The 16,446-nt window shown below is 36.4% G+C and overlaps 1 protein-coding gene across 7 annotated transcripts in view; it reads right to left on the bottom strand.

Annotated features, from left to right (window-relative positions):
* The window catches only part of CREB1 (cAMP responsive element binding protein 1), a 70,962-nt gene that overhangs the window by 37,309 nt on the left and 17,207 nt on the right, over nucleotides 1-16,446 (bottom strand). For 4 of the 7 annotated variants that reach the window (XR_002824428.1, XM_023733030.1, XM_023733029.1 and 1 more), the window contains exons 2-4: nucleotides 8,862-8,983; nucleotides 2,733-2,879; nucleotides 1,901-1,942 (exon numbers count right to left, since the gene is read on the bottom strand). Coding sequence is in view for 4 of the 7 variants with exons in the window: in XM_023733030.1 (XP_023588798.1) it covers nucleotides 1,901-1,942; nucleotides 2,733-2,879; nucleotides 8,862-8,975 (303 nt within the window). In the remaining 3 variants the exon portion in view is untranslated. The other 3 variants (XR_002824429.1, XM_004378275.2, XM_023733032.1) reach the window with 2 other exon arrangements.

Below are 16,446 nucleotides of genomic sequence, written 5' to 3'. Positions count from 1 at the left end.
AAATCCTCTGTCTGGCACATTTTAATTGCACTGTACTGAAATATGGCCAAAACCAAGGAATAAAAAAGTGAGGATGCCACTGTCAGTCCCTATACATGGTGTAACTCATTATTTTTAGGGGGAAACTCACAAAATCTGTGAGATGTAACTTCTAGATGCAAGGATAAAGTTAGGGTACAAATGTCAAGCCATATATGAAATACTAGTACAGCTCAGTTGCTAAAATTTTTTAGATTAAAGGTCTGTAAATAAAAGTCTGAATACCTTATTCTCACATCAAGAAAACACACCTTGTATATTTTCGAAATACTGGTCTAGAATACTAATATCCTCCTATCTAGAAATTTAAGGGACCATTCCTCTCCTTGTATGGTCACACTTCTTCTGATATTTTAAGTTACTTCCTACTTATTAATATTAATCACTGTTAATCAGCTGAAATGACCATTAAAGTTTAATAGATTCTCCATGATTTAGATGCTTTAAAGAAAAACAAAACAAAAAAACCAAAAACGATATTTCTGTCTCTATTCATAGAATCTAGGCTTCAAGAAGCTCAACTTCTCTTTCTCAAATACATAAACTTTAAATAGTAAGTGTTGCTCACCTTAATGAAAAAATGTGTTCTTGAAAAGCACATATTTCTATTGTTAATGGCCATATAAGCTACTTGTACACAAATTATTTTGCCCCAATATAAAGATTAAAATTAAGAATACAATCAACAATTAAATATCATGTAAACTAAAAACTGTAAACTTAACAAATCTGGTGGCTGTAATTTTAGTAATTTTTCTATGTTCTTTACAGAAAGACCTCCTATAAGTGAAAAAGTTAAGGCTGACTTGCCCATCATCATTTGGCTTATCAATGCCCAAACTTGGTCTGGAATCTAGGTCTCCTGATTCACAGGTCGTTTCTCCCACTATTGTCAAGAGGAGGATATGAGTAGGGAAATACTACGGCACAGTATAGAGAATGGTAAGGTAGCATTCAACAAAATAAAAACTCAGGCAAAGAGTAGGAGACTACTGCTCATGGTGATGGTAGTTCCAAAGAAATATCAAATTCTTAGGTCTTTACTTGGACAACACTGTCTTCTACTTGGTAACAAATTCCATTCCCAGTATCTTTCAGTATGGCAATTCATATAACTTGATGGTTTCACATGACATTATCTCCTTTTTCCACTTAAGTGGTCAGCTAAACCAAAAGCTCAAGGACAGAATGTGGTAGATGTAGGAAACAGCTGCTCAATGACTCAATTGTATAATACAGACAGACCCTAATCTGCTCTTTGATGACATTAACAGAATGCCTGCAGAACAAAGGATGCACTTCTTCCCTCTACAAATATATTTAGACTATTTCAACTAGTTCTGGCTATCATATTCGATCTCCCACAGAAGAAAACAACCAGGATGGTGAAGAGGAATCAAAGCTGGACCATATAAAAAATAGCTGAAGAAAAATAGGAGGTTGTTTAGTCTGGGAAATTTTTTATAATTGGAAAGGTGTGGGAGATAGGGAAGAAGAAGCAGTCCGACAGAAAAGGAATTAGACTAGCTTACCCAGTTTCAGAAGATAGAGCTGTGATCACTAGATGATTTTAGCAATATCCCTAATTGTAAATAAGTTATCTCAGGAGATAGAGCTTCTTTTCTCTGGAAGTGTTAAGAATAATGCTGGACTACCATCTGGGTGAGAGGAAAAACGTTATATAGGGGAATTAGGCAACAGACTGAGTGATGGGTGAGTAGCAAGTATGGCCTAGACTTAGAAGATCTCTAAGGTTTTCATTCCAGTCTTGAAATTTCATGTTTACAGAGAAGGACAAAGACAAAGTTCTCACCTTCCTTTCTAACAATAGTTTTCTCCAAATCTAGAACCTAGGACTCACCTGAGTTCCGGAGAAAAGTCTTTTTAAGTCCTTACAGGAAGACTGTGAAGCAAAAAATACGAAATGGGAGGCTGGGGTTATGGCCTACTTGAATGAATGTTCAAGTCTTTTTTTTTTTTTTAAATAAGTTCAATTGCAAAGATCTATATTGCTCACAGTTCCCTACAGTTAAGTAGTCGCCTTCACAGGTCTATTGTGCCTTTATTCTCTTTGGATCCAATCCAAAGGAACACAATTTTTCCAAAAAGTAGGGCACTAGGCATAGTATAATCCCTGACCGTTAAGATTCACCTTATGAATATACCATTACTTCAAAGTTATGTATGTTAACTAAAAATCCTAAACACACAGATGTTTTATGTGATCTCTAAGTTCAAATAATAAGTAAGGTTGTTAATTTTTGATGAGGGGTTTTCCCCCAATTGCAGGTTTAAAAAATAATTATGTTATTATTTTTGTATATCAATTTTCCGTAACTATCCAAAGTAGCATACGGTAGTTGCCTCATGACATTTTTTCTTTCACTTTCTCATTTCTAACTAGTTGTCTAGTCTCTCCATCAGACAGTGTCCCCCAAACATTTCCAGTTTATCCCCTGTATTTAATTATTTACTCCAATGAATTATTTTTTCTTATTTGGCTTAATAAAGTATTTTTCTTATATGTCTGTCTTCGTGTATATATGTTCCTATATAGACGCAGCATATTCCTCTACTGTGAAATAAAATTAACTTTACTAGATGTGTTCCTATTTTTGTAACTAATAAAAGGAGAGAGATATGGCTATAAACAACAATTATGAAAGTAGATGTAGAACTTTTTATACACATACCTGAACTGTCTGGACCTGTGGAGACTGAATAACTGATGGCTGGGCCGCCTGAATAACTCCATGGACTTGAACTGTCTGACCATTAGGCAGCTGTACTAAAGTTACCGTGGGAGCAGATGATGTTGCATGAGCTGCTGGCATAGATACCTATGGTGTTGAACATGGAAAAAAATTACCATCACAGATACCTTCTTGAGAACACTCATGTTCAATATGAAATAACTTTTTGGCAGCAAAAAAGATGATCTTTCTGCTAGATAAGTATTTAATTGATGTGAAAGACACTAATAATTATATCAATATTCTTTAAAAAAAAAAAATAAAACCACTTTTCAACTCCTTCCCCCCAAAAAACTATTTTAATATACTATCAAAATATGTAATACAGATTTCCTTTGAACATTAAATACCACTTTATTTGTATGGTGCTTTACATCTTCCCACCTGCTTTTTATATCCAATTTTTCATTTTGCTCTTCAAAGAAATCCTATAAAAGCCTAGGTAATAAGGATTATCTTTACTTTAGAGACAGAAATAACCACTGCTTAAACAGATTAAGTAATTTACCCAAGGCTAAAAGATATGTTAGCCTTGAAACACATAATCTTCAGAATATTATGCATTAAATAAACCATGTTCTAAACCTAATCATTCTATTACTGATTAGGGCTCTCAAACTTGGGCAAAACTGACCTACCAAGTCTAGAACAAATATACACCTTACAATGCGCAGCATAGTTTTCTTCTTTAAATTAATTACAAGTATGCCTCTTCCTTAATGAGAAACATCACTACGAACTGGAATCATCGACTCGATGGCACATAACTACAACAAACGTGTCAGGACATTAAAACTGAAACTACAAAAATGAGACACACATGGGTGCCTGCCCTCAAGGATATCACTGGGAGGAGGGGTGAAGGAATGGGGAAGAGAGACAAAACTAAATATACTTCAGTGGGGTAATGAGGTTTGCTCAGAGAAAAACGGGCACATTGAGGAGAGCTACCAACCCAATCTAAGAGTAGGAAGGCTACAAGGGAAGAACATGAATATGACACAAAGAATACAAATTAGGCATGTTATGATTTGCAGGGGAGAGGAGAATTTTAGAGGCTAACAAGGTTGTTACTATTGTTGGTTGCCACCTAGTCAATTCTAACTCATGGTGACCCTGTGTGTGCAGAGTAGAACTGCTCATAGGGTTTAAGGCTGTGACTTTTTGGAAGCAGATCACCAGGCCTATCTCTCGAGGAACCTCTGGGTGGGTTTGAACCTCCAACCTTTCAGCTAGTAGTTAAATACTTAACTGTCTGCATCACCCAGGAACTCCTCACTAGTAAAAGCAAAGAGAAACAGCATGCACATAAGTGTATTACTATATAATGTAGGAAGTGGGGAAAGATGAAATAATAGAGATAGGCAGGGGCTAGGTGGGCTAGTCATGAAGAACCTTGTGGTATACTCAAGAACTTGGACTTCATCCTGAGGGTACTGGGGAAGACGATGAAGGTCTTTTGAATTCCTGAATATCATGGTGAGGTTTGCATTTGAGATAGATCACTTTAGTGGCAGTTATGAAAGATATATTTCAGGGAGAGAAAATACTGGAGGTGAGCAGACCAATAGAGAAAGCCTACATAGTAGTCAGGTGAAATAATACAGGCCAGAAACAGAGCAGTAGTAGTAGTAGTAGCAGTAGGGATGGGAATGAAAGAAGTGATTTAATGAAAATTCAAGAAGCAGACCAGGCAGGGCATTTTGAATAACTGGTTGAAGAAGGTGAGAGAGAAATCAAAGATAACCCAGATATTTCATGTTTAAAGATAACCCAGATATTTCATGTTTAAGTGAGAACTGGCAGACGGTAGGCCATCAACTGAAACAGACAATGCAAGAAGGAGAAGCTTTTGGGTGGTTTGGGAGGTGATGGAAGATGATGGAATGGATCTGACATCTGAATTTGCAGAGGTGTTTAGCAGGTAGTTAAATATTTGGCTGTGAAGACTGGGGGAAGGGTCCCTATAGAAGGCAGAGTCTTTGGCAGAGGTTAAAACCATGAGCTTCCATCTTTGCATAATCAGGTACTCCTTCCTTATTAATCACTTTCTCTCTGGCCAGTAACTGTAAATCTTGCTTAGTTCTACTTTTTAGGAAGTAGTTCTCAAGATGTGGTCCATGGACCACCTGGAAGTCCTTCCTTATTAATCACTTTCTCTTTGGCCAGTAACTGTAAGTCTTGCTTAGTTCTACTTTTTAGGAAGTAGTTCTCTAGATGTGGTCCATTGACTACCTACATTTGAGTCACAAAGCTGCCTGTTAGAAAAGTCAGAATCTCTGATTGACCCAAGAATGTGCTCCCCTACACTGAAGTTTGAGAACCAAATTTAAGGTCATTCAGAGTATCTCATCTCACTTCCACATTAAAGCTCTTCTAATATTTGAAGCAATTATTATGTCCTCTTCCCTGAGTCTTCTCTAGGGTAAATACAGCCAGCTTACTCAACAAACAATCCCTTCTCTACCCCGATCATTCTATTATAATGGCTCCTTTCATTATAAGTTTATTAAATACAGATACACAAAAAGGAAATAAAAATCACTTCTATTCCTACCACCCAGAGCTAATAATTATTAGTATTTTTGCTGTAGATCTTCCAGGTGTTTTTTAAGGCACATACACACACTCAACTTTTATAACGTGGCTATCATTAAAATCCATTATGAATCTTTCCATACCACTAACAGTCTTCTTTAATGGTTTAGTGGCTGTATTAACAGTAAAAACTACATATACTGTTAAACAAATTCCTTATTATTGGATATTTAGGTTTTCAAATCTGCCTGTTACACCAAAGCTATAATGAACATCCTTCTACCTATTCTTTACTTAAATCTATAAAAACTTATATTCTCACAGTCAAAATCAGTAGTTTTTTTGTTGCTGTTGTTTTGTTTTTACCTTTAAAAATCTCTGTAAATTTTAAAAGCAAAATAGGGTATCTCATTATTGTTTTAACATGATTTTTTTTTTTTTCCTTTTACTAGTTAGGTTGAATTTGTTTTTCCTGTTCATTGATAAAATCACAATCTTCCTGGATTTGTTTGGGAATTTTATTATATTCTAATATTTAGAAGCTGACATTAAAAAATAATAAGTATCAGAATTATAAGAGGAAATTACTCCCAAAATGTATGATTCATATGTTAAGGAAACTGGATAAGCAAGTGAAAAAACACTCCGTGATTGGGAATAAAAAGAACAACAACAAAATAAATGGGGACAGGTATCAGCCTTCCTAAAACTCAAATATGATCATGTCAGTCCTCTTTTAACAACTTGATAAAGATGACTAATCGTATATGTGCTTATAATTTTGCTCCCTTCTGATCCTCACTTAAACTTGGTGGAATTGCTTTTGTATTTATAGGCAAAATCACAAGAGTGTAGAATGGGAAAGGAGATAATAGTAATTAGGGTTTTGTAGACTGAAAGCAGATGGATGAATGGTAATGAACTCGGAAAACCTCATAAGGCCAACTTATAAGCTGGAGGCAAGGAAAGCCACAGAATCCTTAAGAGGCTCAGGATATAAGACACCCTGAGTGGTGGAGTGAATGGACAAGCTGGAAATAAGGAAGGCTTGGTTAAAGACTCTTTGAGAAGCACCTTGATCTCCTTCCAAACTTCCTGTGGAAGAGCAACTAACATTCAACCCTGACAGAAAGATGGAGATTTAGTCTCTGGAGAGATAGAGGCACCAGACATTGCTGAAGGTGGAGTATCGAACTGGAGCTCTCTTCTCCCACTTGGCTTTCAGGTATTTACTCTGTAAGAAAGGGGATTAATGAAGTCTTCTCTGGACAACCTGACCAATTCAAGAGGAAAGACCTAAAAGATACTGACACTGGGGACCACCACAATCACCCTACTGTGAAGCTCACAGTTGTTGGGCCTCAAACACATCCACAGAGATTCCAATACAACTTTTTGGTTCTCCAACTTTAAACCCAAGGAAACAATAAAAAATTATCAAAAATTTGAGGAAAGCTACTAATATGAAGGATGCAGACCAAAAGAAATTGGGGGTGGGGATGGGGGTGGGGGGGGACAGACAAAGTACCTGGAAGAAAATCTTTGTAGGAGAAATAAAACTTAAGGAAAAAAAACCTTTAATAGTCTCAGAGCTAATACAAATACAAACAGGATGGTATTAAAAAACAAAAGGACTATTCAGAGAATAAAAAAGAGCTCTTAGAAATATGACAGCAAAAATAAAAAACTGAACAGATGGGTTGCAATGTGAAGTTGAAATCTCCCAGAAAACAGAGCAAAAAGACAAAGTGGTAGAAAAGAGGAGAGAGAAGATAAGAAAATTAAAAAATCAGTACTAGAGGTAAAACATTTGGATCATAAGGATCCTAGAGAGAAAGGGGGCAAAAAAAGGAAGAAGAGAGGGGAAAAAAAAAATCATAAACCAAATAATTTAAAGAAACAGCCCAAAATCTTAAGACACAGGCCCAGAAAGTAAACAGCATAATGGATGAAAACTGATCCAAACCAAGGCCCATCAGAACGAAATTTTAATGCACTGTGAATAAAGAAAAAGATTTTATAAGATGCCAGACATACAAAATAAGAAACAGATTTAGTCTTTTCAAATAGCAACACTAGAAGAAGTTGACTATGGATCAATCTCTCCAAAATTTCAAAGAAAAATGATTTCTTTACTAAGAATTCTTTACCCAGTCAAACTTTTTTTCTCCCTTCGTTCTTGCCACCTGCCTCAGCTGAGTTTATTCATTTCATCTCCAGAATGCTTTGTCTTACTCCTGAGGGCTGGAAGTATACCCTGAATGAACTTAGGAGAAAACACAGAGCAGCCCACTCCTTCTGACTATATTCCTGCATGTCCAGTATCTGATCTACACTTTAGCTGAGCCAGACACCCCACTGTGGTAAGCCCTCTTATTTCCCAACATCCATTCTTGCTCAGTGACTCCCCTATGAGTGCTTTTAAACTCCTGGAGATGCTAAAGCTGGACATCCCAGAGCCTCTGTTCAGCTTATTTTCTCCTGGGGGACTTCATCTGAAAGAGGCAATATCACACTCTCTCACACAGCTGATTTACATCTGCTACTTGGTTTTTAGGTTATCTTTCTCATGCATACCAACCAATCAACCTGTTGCTGTTGAGACAACTTCAACCCATAGTGACCCTATAGGACAGAGTAGAACTGCCCCATTTCTAAGGAGTGGCTGGTGGATTTGAACTGCTGTCCTTTTGGTTAGCAGCCAAGCTCTTAACCACTGCACCACCAGGGCTCCTTCTCATGTTCTCATGCATGCCATATATACACATATATATACATACACACACACACACATATATGTATATACGTATATATACACAGTAGTTAAGAAAATATTTGAGGAAAAATACATAAGAAAAAAATTAAGATGAGAGACTACAACTTTAAAGATAGAATGTTTAAGACAAAGTCAAGACGAAAGGAAAGAATCATGAATTATATTTAAAATATGTTGTTGTTGGGTGCCACCGAGTCATTTTTGACTCTCAGCGACTCCATGTGACAAAGTGGAACTGCCCTATAGGGTCTTCTTGGCTGTAATCTTTATGGCAGCAGATCGTCAGGGAGAGGAAACAAGAATTACTTTCATCCTGGAAATCTACTTGTGTGTCAATTTATTTGCTTATCCTATTTTTTAGTTTAAGCACATTTAAACTTAGCTTTTCAGATTATCTGTACCCACACGCCCCCAAAATAAACCTGTACCATATAAAAAAAAGCAGTTGTCATAGCCAGTTTTCATCCTTGAGAGAGGCAATTAAGTTATCCATCAGTTAAAATGTAGTATTCTGAATCACATCACTACAAATAATGAATTAGTGTTTAACAATATATTTTACTGTTTTATTACTGAATTAATTTTATCATGTCTAAACTAAGGTTAATACTAAGTACATAGGAATTCTGATATTCTAAGAACATCTCTTCTCATTCTATATATAGCTCTGTAATAAAAATCAAATTATTTTGTCTAAAACATACTCCTCTTGGAAGAGATATAACTTGGAGAAACCGTTCCATGTATTTTTATACCTGTGCTAATGTGGCAATCTGTGGCTGGGCTTGAACTGTCATTTGTTGGTTTTCAGCTTCTGTTACAGCTGCGTCTCCACTCTGTTGGTTCTCTGCTCCAGATTCCATGGTCATTTAGTTACCTACAATTACATGGAAGAGTGTTACAAACACTATAGTGCTTTGTGCTTTCTTGACTTTAAAGGCAAATTTCAAGTTATAACATAGGTTTCCAAATGCACTCAGAAATCTAGTTAAAATACAATGTAGCTGAGTTATTGCCAAACTAGTCCAAATTTGCTGAGCTGTAAAAGTTCTAGTCTCTTAAAAACAAAACTTTCTTTTCCCTTACTGTTCTTTCCTAAAGGGATATTACTCCATCTAGAGGTAAGAAGGAATTCTTCTCTTCCATTAATATACACTACCAATATCAGGGGAGAGGGGAGGGACAGCAAAATCAGAATTTTTCCAAACTGTTCCAATCAGGTATGGAGAGAGGGTGGAGAGTAGAAGTGAGCTGATGACAGGGTCTACAAGACACTGGCTTCGTGGTACCTCCTACAAGGGTATTCCCTCCTATAAAAAGCAGAGAAACTGTAAACTACTCTTATGGGAGTGGCTGCTGGGAGATAACTGGTAGAACAAAATCTAAGTTTCTAGAGTCCAAGTGGTGGGTATCAAGGTAGAAAGGTGAGGTAAGTGGCCACAGAGCCAAATAAGAGGCCCCAAACACTGGAAAAGTTACAGTGCTCCAACTCCTCGGACCCCATGTGTAATATGCCAATACCACACACACACACACACAAACACACACGGTGGGCAGGGGATACCTTCATTTTAGATTTTTAATTGCAAAATTCCAGATAAGTTAATCAAGGCTGATATTTTTTATTTTTTGAATTCTGTTTTACTAAGTACTTAGTGTATCTGCTGGGTAAGCTGGCACTGAATGGTAACAAAACTAAGTGGAGAGCAATTCCTAGCAGCAGCAACCACATAGAAGTTAGAGATTTCTGATAACTAGGGAAGGAATCCTACCTAAAGGAATCAGGAGGAGATTAATTGTATCTTACCAGTATATCACTGTTCTCATATAATGCCTAGCATACTGCCTGTCACATTTGTTAAGTAAATATATTAACAGTGAGGGAGTATTCCACAAGTAACAAAAATCTCAATACTTTTCCAGAATTTGTTATTTATTGTATAACTCTGAAATCAACAATCAAAACTGGCAATGATCGATCTTACATGATTACTACATACCATCACAAAATATCACATATTTATATATTGTGCCTTTGTTCACAAGGTGCTGTAAACAGAAAGTGTTTCTACAAGTGACAGTTAAAAATGGAAGTGAAAGTATCTCTGGGGAAACGAATATAAACAATTCAGAAATACCAGAAACCACAAAACATAGATGACAAAGGAAAAGAGCAGCAGATGTAACATTATTATTTAAAACATTCATATGATAAAAGCCCTAAGACAAGGGTACTGGGAGAAAATATCTGCCATATACAATCAACAAAATAATATCCAGAATACAGAGCAACTACTAGTCAATAAGAAACTCTTATTACTGACTGGTTACAAAGATAGATAATCAAGGGTGTTCACTATAAAATTTTTTATAATACCAAAAAACTAGAAACAAACATCCAACATTAAGAGGACCATTAAAGAAATTACAGCAATTAAAAAGAATGAAGTTGATCTAAAATGACAGAGTAAAAGGGTAAGTCATAGAACACACTGTAAAACAGAACCCCATTTATGCTAAAAATATGCAAGACAAATTGCTGTAAAGGTATATGTACAAAAAAAGGTGTGGAAGGTTATACACTAAACTGTAAAGCAGTAGCTCTAGAGAAGGACGTAGGATTTGGTGGAACTAGACAAGGTGATGCCTTTCACCTTTTACTCTTTATACTTCAGTATTTATTATCAATTTTTTAAAAATCATGAACATGGATTCAGGATTACTTGTACAATTTTAAAAAAATTTAATACCAGAAGTCATGTGTAACATTTTTTATTATGAACCAAACTATATTTCAATCATGATCTCAAGACACCTGTTGACAAAAAATTTTCAAATGCCAGATACTCGATATGAAATTATCATTGTTAAATTTTGCCAAAACTGTTTAGCCTGTATTTCCAGAGTAGAAGACTGATTTTAAAAATTATCAAATAGCTTTCATTATTATCACTTTGTACACTTATAATCTTTGCTTTTAAATTACAAAGTTTAAGGCATCAAATCTAACAGAAAACAACAATAAAACAGTTTTAACTATGCTACATGTCTGTACTTTTGGTCTGGAAGAAAGTAACTTGTGAAAGGAAAAACCTAATCTCAATAACTGTAAAATATATAAATGACACAATCAAGAACAGTACAGAGTTAAGCTAAGCAAGAACAGAAACCCACAACTTTTCTCCGTTTTTCCCCTAAGAGTCGTCATTTTTATTAGAATGAAGATAAAGACTTTATTCCAAGCCAAAATTTTTTAGCTATGCTGTCATACATATATAGTTTCACTCCACCATTTGATTAAAAGCAATCTAAAGAACAGATGGAGTCCCTGGGTGGTGCAAACAGTAAAAGTGCCCAGCTGCTAACCAAAAGTTTGGAAGTTCAAGTCCACTCAGAGGCACCTCCGAAGAAAGTCCTGATGATCGAATTCTGAAAAATCAGCCACTGGAAACCCTACAGAGCACAGTTCTACTCTGACACACATGGGGTAACCATAAATGAGAACTGACTCAATGCCAACTGGTTGATTGGTTGCTGGTAAAGCACAGATCATATTTCTTTTGTTTTTGTTTACACTATAGCAAATTGAGACTAATACTTTCTGCCATTTAAGGTATAGGGCATCATTACAACTTTTTGTTTCATAAAATACAACATTTATTACTATATTATAGTAATAAAAGAACAAAACCATTCACTAATATAAATAAATTAACTATAGCTGTAAGGACACATTCAAAATAGGAATGCAACTTTCATCCTTCTTCCCGCTCCAACTGGATATTCTAAACAAGGTGTGATATGTCCGATAGATAAGATTCCCCATGTAAACTGCGTTTTATAATCATCTCATTCAGGCAGCCTACCAATCCTATGTGAAAGAGCTCCCTTTTTTCAGTGTAGGGGACAGCCTTCTTAATACATAATGCTAAGCTTGAGTAGATATTATTTAGGCAACAGTACAAACATTGTTATATTTATTACTAACAATATTTTGCAGAGGTATACATAGAAATACGTACCTGTAATACATAATACTTTTTACAGAGTGATTTGTTTCAGAAGAAAAACTCAATGACTCAACCAAAACAGATACTGTTCTTTTGGTTCAGTTCCTTGAAGGTATTGAAATAGCCATCTCCCAACTAGACTAAACTAACATTTAAAGGGGGTACGTTAATTTTAGGAATCTGAAAGCTTTTGCTTTTTTGCTTATATCCTCAACAGAGGTAGAGAGAGAAAAGATGCTATGGCATCACGGGCAGAATTTTCGGATTTTTTTTTTTTAGCCCACTAGAAGTCTGGCCGCGAGAATCTTTGGGTTGAACAAAAGGTTAAGCACTCAACTACTAGCTGAAAGGCTGATGGTTCAAACCTACCCAAAGGCACCTCAAAAGACAGGCCTGGCAGCAATCTGCTTCCAAAAGATCACAGCCTTGAAAACTACATGGAGCAATTCTACTCTGCACACATGGGGGTCACCATGAGTTGGAACTGACTCAATGGCAACTAACAAGAAGTAGTCTGCCCAGCAGTGCAGTATTAAGACACAGAATGTGATATTAGAGCCAATACGAAGGTTTCCAAAGTTGTTTAAATACAAGAGATTCCTAATGCACTACACAAATATTTTTTGGGAATGTTAAAAAAAAAAAAAAAGCTGTAAAATAAGAAAAAGATCAGGTATGTATGAACTGCATAAATACTGGGCCTGAAACATTAGAAACAGAATGGACCTTAGAATTCACTTAAAATTCAGCATTACTTTGACAGCTCTGTGATTCCTGTTCTTCTAACAACACTGAATTTTCAAAAAAAATTTTTTTTTAAATTGGAGATTGATGTTTAAGATTTGGGGCTTTTCATGATTTATTCCTAAAAATTAACTGAAACTATGAATTTACAACAAATTACTAAATAATGTCATGCCTAAAAGAAACAAAATTTTTTAAACTAATTCACAAAGATACATACCGTTTTACCATAAAGGTCTTCAGAGTCCTACCTGTCTGGTATTCAAAGTAAAAAGCAAAGTGATTCTAGCGATTCTCAGGAATTACTAACTCAATCCTGAGACATAAAAATGCTGCTACAGGTAATTGGGAAAGGGAGTCTAGCACTTAGTGGAAAACTGGATTTGTCCCAAAGCAGTAGTTGGTAGACAATCACTTTTAACTTTTTCTGGATGAGTTTCCTCATATGTAAAAAATAAGAAAGATGAATTAAAAGATCTCTTCCAATTTTAAATCCAGTGATGAATCTAGGGAATGAGATGTCAAAAAGATATATGTACACACACATAATTATACATGCTATATAACAGTATTTATAGTGAAAGAAATATTTTAAGACAGACTGAATAAGAATAGGTCACCTACCCTCTTGATCCTTGGGCAAATACAGAGATACACTATGGACTGACTGTCAATAGGACGAACAAATCAATCTTTGAAGAAATACAACTGGATTGCACCTTACAAGCGAGGATGGTGAGAAGTCATCTTGCTTATTTTGGATTACGTCATCAGGAAAGACCAATCACTAGAAAAGGACATCATATTTGGCAAACTGGAGGGTCAGTGAAAACGTGGAAAACCCTCAGTGAGATGGACTGACACATCACCTCAATAATGGCCTAAAACATCAAAGATAAACAGATGGTACAGGACCAGGCAATGTTTCATTCTGTTATACATAAGGCCACCATGATTCAGAACTCACTGGGGACATCTAACATGTAACTAACAACCTTTCATTTATATATATTATTATGAGAATGCAATACAACTTGAGAAAATCAGTAGTACTTTTCTAAAACGCTGCAAGACCAGGCTATTATCCAATGAAGCTTCTGCGTAGGCCTCTTTCCTATGGGAGACTGCAACTGTATCTCTTTTACTCATTGTGTTGTTCTGGTCATAACTGTTGTTATAGTTATTAATAGTTACATAGTCCCTTTTCTTAATTTCGAAGAGGAAAAAGCTGTCTATTTTTTGCTTTCTTAGAAAGTTTCGAGACTTAATGGTCTGACAGAGATTGGAGAAACCCCAAGAGTACGGACCCTGGACACCTTTTAACTCAGTACTGAAGTCACTCTTGAGGTTCACCCTTCAGCCAAAGATCAGACAGGCCCATAAAACAAAACAAGACTAAATGGGCACACCAGACCAGGGGCAAGGACAAGAAGGCAGGAGGGGACAGGAAAGCTAGTAAAGGGGAACCTAAGGTCAAGAAGGGGAGCGTGTTGAAATGTCGTCGGGTTGGCAACCAATGTCACAAAACAATATGTGCATTAATTGCATAATGAGAAACTAATTTGCTCTGTAAACCTTCATCTAAAGCACAATAAAAAAAAAAAAAAGTAAGCCTCAAGAAACTGACCTAGGAATCCTTATAGTAAAGGACTGTATCACTTTTGTACAATTTACACAGTAAATATTGCTGTTATTGTTAGTTGCTGTCCATTTGGTTCCAACTCATAGTAAACCCATGTATGCAGAGTAAAACTGTGCTCCATAGTTTTCAAGGCCATGACCTTTCAGAAGCAGATAGCCAGGACTGTCTTCCGAGGCAACCCAGGTGGGTTTGAACCTCTAACCTTTCAGCTAGTAGTTGAGGGCTTACATATCTGCGCCACCCAGGGACTTCCACAGTAAATACAGTGGTATTGAAAAGCTTAAAATGCAGTTGAGATAAATATGCTAGCAAAGTGGCAAATGAGTGCTTCCATGATACTTAGAGGAGAGAATATGTTCTGCAATAGTCACAAAAGCAGTGAAATTCCAAAGAGGTATTAAGGACAGGTATGATATTGATAAACCAAGCAAAACGAAATCTGTTCCAGTCGAGTCGATTCCAACTCATAGGAACCCTATAGGACAGACCAGAACTGCCCCATAGGGATTCCAACAAATGGCTGGTGGATTCGAACTACAGACCTTTCGGCTAGCAGCTGAGCTCTTAACCACTGCACCACTCACGCTCTTTGGTACTGACAAATGTGTGGGAAAAGTAACATTTTACTCTTCATGAGCAAAGACTTGAACTATAGGCCTGTAGAGCAATGAATAGTTGGTTACATTACATACTTTATACTTTTATTATCATATCAAATCTGAGCACTTATTATCTTTTATATACTGTTTAAGCTACTGGAGCCCTAGAAGTGCAATTCAGAGAAGTGAATTGTGAATTCTGACTCTGAAAAAAATAATGCATTCAGTTCCCCACTTGTCTGTCAGTTTGTCATACTGTGCTGGCTTGCATGTTGCTGTGACACTGGAAGCTATGCCACCGGTATTTAAATTCCAGCAGTGCCACAGTAGACAGGTTTCAGTGGAGCTTCCAGACTAAGATAGACGATAGACTAGGAAGAAGGACCTGGCCATTTTCTTTTGAAAAAAATTTGCTAGTGAAAACCTTATGAACAGCAGCGGAACATTGTCTGGAATAGTGCCGGAAGATGAGCCCCTCAGGTTGGAAGGCATGCAAAATACAGAGCTGCTTCCTCAAAGTAGAGCCAACCTTAAAGATGTGGATAGAGTCAAGCTTTTGGGACGTTCATATGCTGAGGTGGCATGACTCAAAATGAGAAGAAATAGCTACAAACATCCATTAATAATCAGAACATGGAATGTATGAAGCATGAATCTAGGAAAATTGGAAGTCGTCAAAAAACGAAATGGAACGCATAAAGATCAATATCCTAGGCATTAGTGAGCTGAAATGGACTGGTATTGGCCATTTTGAGTTGGACAATAATATGGTCTACTACGCCAGGAATGACAAATTGAAGAGGAATGGCATCACGATCACTGTCAAAAAGAATGTTTCAAGATCTATCCTGAAGTACAACGCTGTCAGTGACAGGATAATATCCATGACTACAAGACTACTATTATTCAAATTTACGTACCAACCACTACAGACAAAGATAAAGAAATTGCAGATTTTTACCAACTTCTACATTCTGAAATTGACCAAACATGCAATCAGGATGCACTGATAATTACTGGTGATTGGAATGCAAAAGCTAGAAACGAAGTAGTATTGGTAGTCAGAAAATATGGCCTTGGTGACAGAAACAACACCAGAGTTTGCATGATAGAATTTTGCAAGACTAACAACTTCTTCATTGCAAATACCCTTTTCAACAACATAAACAGAGATTATACACGTGGACCTCGCCAGATGGAATACACAGGAATCAAAACGACTACATCTGTGGAAAGAGATGATGGAAAAGCTCAATACGATCAGTCAGAACAAAGCCAGAGGCCGACTGCGGAACAGACCATCAATTGCTTATACGCAAGTTCAAGTTCAAGTTGAAGAAAATTA

The sequence above is a fragment of the Trichechus manatus genome, unplaced genomic scaffold (assembly GCF_000243295.1).
Source record: "Trichechus manatus latirostris isolate Lorelei unplaced genomic scaffold, TriManLat1.0 scaffold00056, whole genome shotgun sequence".
NCBI classification, from domain to species: Eukaryota; Metazoa; Chordata; class Mammalia; order Sirenia; family Trichechidae; genus Trichechus; species Trichechus manatus.
This window is presented reverse-complemented; position numbering and strand designations above follow the sequence as displayed.